This window comes from Pecten maximus, chromosome 10, assembly GCF_902652985.1.
Source record: "Pecten maximus chromosome 10, xPecMax1.1, whole genome shotgun sequence".
In the NCBI taxonomy this organism is placed as follows: Eukaryota; Metazoa; Mollusca; class Bivalvia; order Pectinida; family Pectinidae; genus Pecten; species Pecten maximus.
The window spans coordinates 37,481,868-37,493,525 of NC_047024.1; the positions used below are offsets into that span (position 1 = coordinate 37,481,868).

Below are 11,658 nucleotides of genomic sequence, written 5' to 3' on the forward strand. Positions count from 1 at the left end.
CTTAACCACTTGGTCACTGCGGCCCCCTTCCCGTATAGAAAAGTTATTATAGGTGGGGTATAGAAAAGTTAATATAGGTGGGGTTCCTGTATAGAAAAGTTATTAGAGGTGGGGTTCCTGTATAGAAAAGTTAATATAGGTTGGGTTCCTGTATAGAAAAGAAAATATAGGTTGGGTTCCTGTATAGAAAAATTATTATAGATTGGGTTCCTGTATAGAAAAGTTATTATAGGTGGGGTTCCTGTATAGAAAAGTTTATTTTAGGTGGGGTTCCTATATAGAAAAGTTATTATAGGTGGTGTTCCTGTATAGAAAAGTTATTATAGGTGGGGGTCCTGTAAAGTTTGGTTTGTTTTGTTTAACATCCTATTAACAACCAGGGTCATTTAAGGACGTACCAGGTTTTGGAGGTTGAGGAAAGCTGGAGTACCTGAAGAAAACCACCAGCCTACCGTCAGTACCTGGCAACTGCCCCACGTAGCTTTCAAACTCGCAACCCAGACGTGGAGGGCTAGTGATAAAGTGTCAGGGACACCTTAACCACTTGGTCACTGCGGCCCCCTTCCCGTATAGAAAAGTTATTATAGGTGGGGTATAGAAAAGTTAATATAGGTGGGGTTCCTGTATAGAAAAGTTATTAGAGGTGGGGTTCCTGTATAGAAAAGTTAATATAGGTTGGGTTCCTGTATAGAAAAGAAAATATAGGTTGGGTTCCTGTATAGAAAAATTATTATAGATTGGGTTCCTGTATAAAAAAAGTTATTATAGGTGGGGTTCCTTTATAGAAAAGTTATTTTATAGGTTGGGTTCCTGTATAGAAAAGTTGATATAGGTGGGTTCCTGTATAGACAAGCTTATCCACAATAAATTCAATTCTAATTCATCACTTAAATTCTACTTTTAAACAATTGAAAATAATCACAGTAGCCAAGATTATAGAAAGGTTTGTTGTTGAAACTAAAGTAAAACTAAGACCGAGATAGTATGAGGGAGAAAATGGATCAGAGATATGTTCTTAAAGCTATCATCAGTTATCCTGTCACACTATCTTATCAAAACTGTCTTTTCCAGGCCCCTGTGGTGTCTGGTGAGAGAACTGTCGTTTCCAGGCCCCTGTGGTGTCCGGTGAGAGAACTGTCTTTTCCAGGCCCCTGTGGTGTCTGGTGAGAGAACTGTCTTTTCCAGGCCCCTGGGGTGTCCGGTGAGAGAACTGTCTTTTCCAGGCCCCTGGGGTGTCTGGTTAGACAGGTTTTACTGTATAAAAACAACCCAATGTCATAGACAAGTTTGATGCTATGAGTAACATTTTATCATTTGTTGTAGATCACAGTATATTTGCTAACAAATGTAAGATTATTTAAATCTATGTGTTACAGGGTAAAGGGGATATGGAGACATACTGGCTAATTGAAGATGCCAAAAAATCAGGAAATATTGAAGGGAGAAAGCAATGATGCCAAGATCAGCGATGTCCCTGTGTCCATTGAAGGGAGAAAACAATGATGCCAACCAAGATCAGCGATGTCCCTGTGTCCATTGAAGGGAGAAAGTAATGATGCCAAGATCAGTTATGTCCCTGTGTCCATTGAAGGGAGAAAGCAATGACGCTAAGATTAGCCAGGTCCCTGTGTCCATTGATGGGATAAAGCAATGACCTTCAAACCATTAAGGTCCAGTGAAGGAGAGGAAAATGACATTGAGACCAGCAAGTTTTATATACAGGAAAGGACAATGGCATTGAAACCAACTATATAGCTAGATGGCAAAGTGACATCGACCTTGAGACCAACCCAATCTATTAGTGGGAATGGGCAATGGCGTTCAGACCTACCCAATCTGTTGTTGGGAAAGGATGATGGTGTTGAGACTTACCAGATCCATAGGTGAGAAAGGGCATTGACCTTGAGACCAACCCAATCCATTGGTGGGAAAGAACAATGGCATTCAGACTAACTGAACTCATTGGTATGAACGGTCAATGACGTTCAGATCTACCCCATCCATTGGCGGGAAAGAACAATGGCATTCAGACTAACTGAACTCATTGGTATGAACGGTCAATGCCGTTCAGATCTACCCCATCCATTGGTGGGAAAGGGCAATGACATTCAGACCAACCAAGTCCATATATGGGAAAGAACATTGACATTGAATCAAACCAAATCCATGGATTGGAAAGGGTTATGACATTGATACCAAACAAATCCAAGATGGGAAAGGGAAACGACATTGAAACTATTCAAATTTATAGAAGGGAAAGAGCAATGATGTTGAGACCATTCAAATCCATAGAAAAGAAAGAGCAATGATGTTGAGACCATTCAAATCTATAGAAAAGAAAGAGCAATGATGTTGAGACCATTCAAATCTATAGAAAAGAAAGAGCAATGATGTTGAGACCATTCAAATCTATAGAAAAGAAAGAGCAATGATGTTGAGACCATTCAAATCTATAGAAAAGAAAGAGCAATGATGTTGAGACCATTCAAATCCATAGAAAAGAAAGAGCAATGATGTTGAGACCATTCAAATCCATAGAAAAGAAAGAGCAATGATGTTGAGACCATTCAAATCCATAGAAAAGAAAGAGCAATTATGTTGAGACCATTCAATCCATTGATGGGAGAGTGCTATTGCATTGGTGTTAACCAAATCCATAAATGGGAAATGGAAATGGCCTTGAGACCATTATAATTCATAGATTGGAGAGGGCTATGACATTGCTGCCAAAAAAATTCCTAGGTTGGAAAGGGCAATGCCGTTGAGTCAGACTGAATCTGTGTATGGGAGACGGTAAAATGGGAAAGGACAATGGCGTTGAGACCAGCCCAATCATGTGTTGCATTGATACAATACAAATCAAAAGAGGGGAATGACATTGAGACCACTGCAATCCATTGACGGGAGAGTGCAATTGCATTGATGACAGCCAAATCCATAAATGTGAGAGGGTGATGAGATTGATATTACTGATATCCAGGTATCATAAGCAAACATTAGTTTCCAATGATGTGGTCGGATCCAGAGGTACCTTGAATTTTGTGATGTGGTACAATAGTGCCAATTGCCTAAATCAATATAGTAGTTCCATAAGTTGTTTACCATCTGCAATAATTGGTATTTGTGAATAATTGCACTTCTGTTCCATAAATATTTTTATATAAAATTGCATTTTCTGAATTTTGTTTTTGGTTTGTTTTTCTTGCCTAGCATGCAATAGCTCAGTTGGTTGGAACGCCGGCAACATTGCCTTACATGATGATCCGAAATGCTTGGTTCGAAGCTCTTCACCTGTATCAGTTTGTATTTCTCGGGAGATGAGAAACAAAGCAGTCTGTGCTATTGTGGTTGTGTCGTTGGGCAGGACACTTTACCCTAGTTTTGTTCTGGATTGTATTCGACTGGCCTCCAGCATGATGTTCCATTAGGTAGTCACACTACAAGGAAACCCTTGCTTATTTGCTGGGTTTATCACCCTGTGAACAGTCAGGGTCATTTTGAGGTGATATCTCATTGTGGTAATTGGTGACTACTTCATTGAATAACATACAGAAGGCCTGTCTCATGCAGTCTAGAACAATTAATGTAACGTGTTTTACCCCAGGACACAGCCTGTTTGAATGAATATGTAAGAATCGGAAAGCAATAGGTAATTGAAGTCAAGTGGTAGAGTTACTACATTCAAGTGGCAGACCCGCAGGATGGCTAGCAACTATTCAATAGTGTCAGACTACAGGTATCTGTCGCAGTTCATTTTTCTATGGGTTTCATGTTGTTTATAAATAGAATTAAATTATGATAAGTATTCAGTACTGTCTACCCAAATACAAGACGTATGCGAGAAGATGGAAATATGGTAAAGTCTAGGATTGTGTAAAAGTACACCAGATAGCATTCCAAGTTTTATCAACCCTAGGCACCAGACATTTTGACAGAAATATGTCTGATGTAGGGCCTACACCAGACAACTGTCTATCAGAATGTTTAAGTCTGGTGTCAGGGCCTACACCAGACGTTTGTCTGTCAGAATGTCCAAGTCTGGTGTCAGGGCCTACACCAGACGTCTGTCTGTCAGAATGTCTATGTCTGGTGTCAGGGCCTACACCAGACAACTGTCTGTCAGTTTGGCTCATAATTATGCATATTGCATTTTAGGAACAGTCGGAAAACAACATAGCCGACAGGCAGCCATCTTGGATTTTGACAATTGAAGTTTGTTATCGCTATTTCTCAGAAAGTGCTGAAGGGATCTTTCTCAAATTTCATATGTAAGTTCCCCTTGGTCCCTTGTCATGTATATTGCACTTTGGGACCAATGCAAGTTCCCCTTGGTCCGTCGTATAGCATTTTGGCACCAATAGGAAAACAACATGGTCGACAGACAGCCATTATCGCTAAATCTCAAATTTCATATATAAATTCCCCTTGTTTGAAAAGTACTAGTACTGTAGGGATGTTTCTCAATTTACACAGATTAGTAAGAGAAAGGGAAAAACAGAGAGAAGATCAATCTGACATGGAACCTATAAAGATCATTCAATGGTGGGCGCCAAGATCCCTCTGGTTAAAAATTATTTTTTATACTTTTGAAAAAGACAGTAAAAAGCTACTATATAGACATACTTGGACCAGGATTAGTGAGAGAGGTCATAACCATGTATATCACGTGCACTGTGCTTAAAGCTGGTTTAGCATTGTATGGTGTTAAACAGATGTGTGGAATTAGAGATGTATTTGTAGTGACGTATTGACCAGCAGGTGACGTCTTTTTTCACTCCAAAGGGCCAGGGAGTAGTAGGTGCCAAATAAATAGTGAAATTACATTTTTTGTACATGCAGCTGTTTGTCCCTGTGATACACTTTACCTATACTAGGGGAAAGTTATGGCGCGGGAAGGATGTCATAATTAAATATTTTTGCCTAGGCAAAAATAAAATATTGCTTAGGCAAAAATATTTCAGCCTAGGCAATATTCGATTTATACATAGGCAAAATTATTTCTGCCTAGGCATAAATCGAATTTTGCCTAGGCAAAAATATTTAATTATGACATCCTTCCCGCGCCATAGAAAGTCGTATATATTTTGATCTATTTTTAGACATACATATATATCTAAAAGTGCCGTTAATTATGCGTGTGCCTGTTGTGGTCTTGAATCATTTTCTTTTCTCTGTCAATAATTTATTGTTTTTTAATTGGACAAAGCGGAAGTCTTTGTGCTAACTATAGAGAAGTAAAATGCGAATACCATTCACGTAAACATACATTTTACACATGGTATGAAATTCAATCTGGACGACCACTTGAGAGGCTTGCAGAGGAACCCTTGTTAGTTAAACTTCAATCAATTAAAGGTGTTTTAGAAGGGTATAGGGAAGTTTGAACACCGAATTATGTATGAACGGAACAATGGTTTGTGAAAAGGAGGTCAAAAATAATAGTTCCGTTGACAAACTGCCCAGATGTTTTATTATTCCCGTGACGGTGCACATTTTAAATATATTTATCTCTGAATTTTTGTATAAAATTAAGTTAACTTTATTTCAAAGTAAAACCCATATTCCGTCGTACTGATGTATGCAATATACTCAATTGGAAATATTAATCAAATCAATGTCATTATCCTGCGTGTCACGTTGAAATGCCTATGATTATTGGCACCGGTTTAAAATATACACACGTTCATATTATGAAGAAACTATCCCAGATTACTTATATTTTGGTTCTCTGGAGTGGTTATTTTGCCCGCTGACTGCAGACATCTAGTTTCTTTCTCTAAAAACAGAATTACATCTACGAAAAAACATCCAAGGAATCTAGAATATAATTTGTAGCAGAATAAACCAGTTTCAAGCAGGATCATAAAAACCTACCAAATTTTCCCTCAATGCTAATTAATGATATTTTATTATCTTCCAGGCTAGTATGTTTCTGACGTGTAATATAGGTCAATGATACCAAATATATAGATAGAGACGTCCCTCTACAAATCTATTATTTACCTATCTCAAGCGTTGCTATGCTAGGCCTGCTGTATTTAGTCGAGTTATTCCCCTTTACACATGGACTCAAATTGTGTACTGAGTAAAGGGGGATCACTCGAAAACTATTTCCAAACAAGTCTTTAGAAGGCATTATTCATCGTCGGCTTTCTCTGATCTGAAATGAGCAGTATGATCCATTTCACGGAAATTCAAATCTATTTGAAAATTCGATGAAGCTGAATGCAGGCATGCACATAAATATTTCCTATAATTTATCAATATTTAAAATATGGCTGTTGGCATGTAGGGCCGGTTAGCTCAGTCGGTTAGAGCGTCGTGCTAATAACGCGAATGTCGTGGGTTCGACCCCCACACTGGCCAGTATTTTTTTATTTTTATTTTCTTTCACTGTCTGAAATATAAACTATTTTATGAAATTAATTGCTATATCTGCATAATCCGAATGTCTGTTTTAAATCTATTGACAGACTCCATACACTTTTTATCCAAAACTATGGAAAGCTAACATTGACATGATCGATGCATTTTTGTATAAAACTTTTCGTCCGACTAGTCGATTGTATAGTCATTACAATGTTGCATTGCTGTTAACAAATAAATATAAGCGAAACATACAAAAACTGGGCAACCAATAAAAAAAACCCTACTAGTACTTCCAATTAAAAACAAAAACAAATGAAATAGTGGTATAGCCGTCCCTTTACACCCCAGACCCCATGACCCTGACCTACTTTAAACCTCACGTGACACCTGCGTGACCCCCTCACGTGACCCCCTGACCCCCTCACGTGACCTACTCGAAGAGATTATTTTAACCAAAACTTGACCTAGTTCTTACTTACAAAAACGTATAAAAGATCCAGGATTCTTGGCATACGGCATCAGTCTTCTCGGGAGCAAAGAACGGAACACATCCCAGACAAGGTAAGATTAATTTTGTATTGTGAATGTTTGGATAGTTCAGCATATCCTGAAATTACCATTTTTTTATGCACGCAGATACTTTACGGTTTTCGTTTATCACTCTTACAGCTAATTAATGAATTCGTATAAAATATAAAATAATAAAAGAAAATCAAGATGTGGAAATGACGGAACTTCCCTTGAATGGTAAAGAGTATACGAAGGCGATACTTAAAGACATTTTAGATATCATTACCAAAGCCATGGAGAATCTTTCATTGTCCGATGATTCCGTTACAGAATATGGCGGCCGAAAACGTGAGCGAAGAGAAAGTGTGTAGATTTCTCGTACGGAAATGGGAAAGAATGCTAAAATTGAGATAACAGAGCAGGCATGCGCAAAATGGATTTATCTCATAATGGACACTAAGGAGTTAATGTTTCCTCTACAACGTTGGAAAGAGTTGACGGATTTCAAGTCAGGAAAAGAAATTAAGATTTGTGAACCTACAGGTGGTAATGTACACGTTTCGGTAAATCACCCTTATCCTACCGTGGACATAAGTCATTTCTGGAGACCCAAAGTTACAAGTGAAAAGAGGCCTACCCGTACTGGAGTGGCGCTACATTTCGACCAATATACCCGACTGAAGGAGGTCACGAAGGAGTTACCTGGTAGGATACCGGAACTGAAAGACATTGAACCTTGTTATAAATATTATTTTAATCAAATGTCTCTTCTGTATTGTTCGGAATGCAATCCCAATGACACGTGTTGGGATATGTGAACACGGAAAAAATAACGCATAAAAAGGGTCATACCTATGAAAAGTTATCATTCTGTAAAACGGATAAAGGAACAATGATCTCCAGGACGAATTCATCGACAGTGTTGTCGTGCCAGATATGAACGAAGGTATGATGTCCAGTTTAAATTTCGTGTACAAAAGGTACAGAAAATATGACAGCAAAACGTGACAAGACGCAGGACTGTATCAAGACCGTGACAAATACTACGAACTGTGAGATATTACCAAGCCTGAATACCACGCTGTGTGACAACGTGAAACAGTATCCGCTACCTGATGGTTACTTTGTATCAGTGTGTCGATACCAAGTACGTGTGCTGGTTGACTTGAGACAAAGTAATAAAAATACAATATCTATATAGGGTAATGTGAATGTGTGACTGGAAGGACTATCTCAACATCTAGTACGATCCAAAACATCCACCACACTGGCTCAACATGGCTCCAAACGGCTCCACACTGGCTCCACACTGGCTCCTCCACACTGGCTCCACACTGGCTCAACACTGGCTCAACACGACTCCACACTGGCTCCACAATGACTCCACACTGGCTCCACACGGCTCCACAATGGCTCCACACTGGCTCTACACTGGCTCCACATGGCTCCACACACCTCCACACTGGCTCCACACGGCTCCACACTGGCTTCACACTGGCTCCACACTGGCTCCACACTGGCTCCACACGGCTCCACACTGGCTCCACACTGGCTCCACACGGCTCCACACGGCTCCACACGGCTCCAGGCTCCACACTGGCTCCACAATGGCTCCACACGGCTCCATCTGGCTCCACCCGGATCCACAATGGCTCCACACGGTTCCACACTGGCTCCAAACCGATGATAACGGTCAAAAACTGTTTCTGATACAAATGGAATGGAATCTACCTTGGAATACATCGTCCCTAAAAACAGACTACGTAAGACCTGGGGGCGTTTGAATTTCCTAAAACAACATCGAGGAAATGAGTTGAACTGGAACATGTATGGCGAGCTGATTGTGCGTGGATCTAACATTGTCGACCTGATCAAAGATGCAGTGTCCAGTCATTGGTCAAAGGAACTCATTGGACATAAACAGTTTTACCAAGTGCTGAACAACATACACAATGTACATACACCCGTTGGATTTATTGTAAAAAAATCTCAGACTGGATACGGAAATATGGTCGTACCAAGGAAACTGAAAAACGGACCACCCGGTTAAAAAGAGAAATTTAAATGGATTCCTTATTGATTTTTGAAAATGAATGTTGTCGATTTATCCTTGTGTTCTTTGTCTTCTGTTGAACAGGTGCATTTTCTTTGCACACTACATTAAAAACAACGAAAACCAATTTCAAGCTCACATAGTTTTATTAATGAAACTAAAAACAGTAGTGTACAGTGTCTATATCTGGTAATAGGACCCACTTTGTATAGACTTTCTGATACTTCTTTTTCTCCTCTCTATTGAATAATTTTCTTTTACGTTTTTCACTGCATATTTTGGATGGATTGACGAGGGTAACAGAGTCTATTTTGTCGGATGTCGTGGTGATGTCTTTCAAGACCTCAAAGTTGACGAGTTTACTGTTGGTAAAATTAAGGGTTTACCCACGAAATTTGCAACATTCTTTACCAGATTTGGTACGGTAAGAACAGTTCTTTGGTCCTCCAGATACAAACTCCACAATGTAATCATCACCATCTAATTCGTTTGTGAGTTCACCCAAATAATCACCGAAGGGTGGGTCATATTTTCCAGGTCTATTTACGTAGATCACAGAATCTGTATCATGATATAGTATACTACCGGCAATGTCATCATTGATTGAATTCATCAGAGTCAATAATTTGATGTGTGCATATGTCGCGGTAAACACTGCCAAGAAGATGTTGTTTTACAATCCTCTGGTACGAAGGCTGATTTGTGTATCCATTCCAGTTGAATCATATCGTTTGCTGCGATATGAAAATTCTGTATGTTCTTTTGTGAACCTGATAATATTTGGAAGAAACGCTCGCCTCGGATTCGTGAATGAACTCGGACTGTTTCATATTGAGTCTTCGACGTGATGATGTCTGGGTGTCCGACGGGGTAGCGGCAATACTTGCTGACCCACGGGTAGAGAGACGTAACGTCTACATATTTTATCTGTTCCCCATCCTTGGCCTTATAATGGAGTTTACAAGTGTTGGTTCTCCCGCCAAAAAAGCTATCCCGAGGATTCAGACGTTCCACTATGTCCAGCGAGTCAACAAAATGTTTACATGCATCGTCCTTTATCCGGATGTGTTTAAATTCGTGTTCCCAGATGCATACATAGTTCATTCCCATCCGTTCTATAAAGCTTTTCTTTTTCATGGTGAGCGCAAATAGTTTATCCATACATTGGTTCGTTCTTGGATGTTTGATTGTATCGCGGTCTTGTTTGAAACATTTTGGACACCCGTGATGCACACAGCCGTGAAATTCGTATGCCGTGTTGGTTTCGTGGCAGTAACCGTCGAGTTTATAACGAGATTCCGGTAGTTTCTTCTCGCCGCCGCTTTAAAGCATGTTGGATGTTTACACACGATGCATCTCGTTGTACAGGAATGACGTTCTCTGTGACAGTAAGGTTTTAAACGTCTCGCAGAAAAATGAGTAAGAGAAAAATCCACTTTTGCTTACAATGGCATGGGAATGCTGTATCACTCCGTCTTCCACCAAGTACAAATACAGGTTTTTCCTATCGGCGTTCGTGATTTTAATGAAGTTGTTTCCAAATCTGGCACTGAGCACTAAAATGTTGAAGCCTAGCACTTCTTCAAATGCCGAAATGTCGTTTAAACTGGCCGGTCGGTCAGTAGGAACGTCGGCCATATCGGAAATGGCAGCAGGCAAATATCACTGCACTCTTCTTTGGCGGTCACGCGTTCTTCTGTAATACCAATCTGGAACTTTCCCATGGCGGAGTTTCTGTTGTATCATGGGTACATGTGGCTCGTTTCGGGTCAGTTTTTTCCATTCTCCATTAGAAATCCTATTGGCTCGTGCCAAACACACGGATATGGATCGAGCTATGCACATGGAATCTTCGTTCACGATTTGAACAAGAGACGTCTTCTTTTTAATAGAATCATTTCCACCGGATATGTTCGTAAATCGTCCCCTACCACTCCCTTTGGGAACGTTGATAATTCCGACGTCGATATTCAGTCCTTCCGTCACAGCGAGCTCCTCGTGACTGTGCAGCACCTTTTCGACATGTGCCATAACTAGATCGGCATAGCTCCTCTAATGGGTGCAATGGAACCACGATGGCATTGTCCAGGCTCAGATGGTGTATGAGGACACGACCCACATCGTTGTCGGCTGCCCTTTGCTTGGCTTCATCCAATACGTTTTGAAACATGCCATGAAGATCTCCGTGTATGTCTTTTAACTTTTTATCGTTCCAGAAATCTTTGTCTAGATGGACGTGATATTTCGTGTCTACGGCCTTTTTCGTTTTAAACTGTTTTTCTGACATTTTTCTCAAATGGTAAGGTCTAGATGGCTGTTGATCACCATACTGGTCAAGTCTCTGTCGTTTTGGTAGGGGCAGTTAATCCAAATCCAAATCCAATTTTAGTTCTCTCCATATTAAATCAATTAGTTTTGTTTCACGTAGTGGTCATTGATAACACCAGCAAATTCTGCAAAATCTTCTAATTCAATGCTGTTGTAAAAGGAATCTACGATGCTTCTTAATTCGGGAAAATGTTCCATTCTGGGGGAAAAAAACCAGTTCAAAGAACGATAACTCCAAAATTTCAAAACTTGTAATGGGAAATGGACCCGTCTTGGTCCATTTCATGTTTTGACTAAAATGTAAATTAGCTTGAGGTTACTTGGTAGTTTTATTAATGCCGACAGATAACAGATAGTGTTACGCCTCATTAACTTTAGATAGAGATGGTCGCACAGAG

General features: G+C 39.9%; 1 protein-coding gene and 1 non-coding gene across 2 annotated transcripts in view; both read left to right on the plus strand.

The window, feature by feature from the left end:
* The window catches only part of LOC117335916 (soluble guanylate cyclase 88E-like), a 50,984-nt gene extending 47,804 nt beyond the window's left edge, over window positions 1-3,180 (plus strand). Inside the window, exon 10 of the mRNA XM_033896197.1 lies at window positions 1,377-3,180. Within this exon, the coding sequence (XP_033752088.1) occupies window positions 1,377-1,454 (78 nt within the window). The 3' untranslated portion in view covers window positions 1,455-3,180. The remainder of the gene's footprint in view (window positions 1-1,376) is intronic.
* A 3,112-nt stretch (window positions 3,181-6,292) lies between these two features.
* On the plus strand, window positions 6,293-6,366 carry Trnai-aau. The gene has a single exon. It is a non-coding gene; the product is annotated as a tRNA-Ile (tRNA).
* The last annotated feature ends 5,292 nt before the right edge of the window (window positions 6,367-11,658 follow it).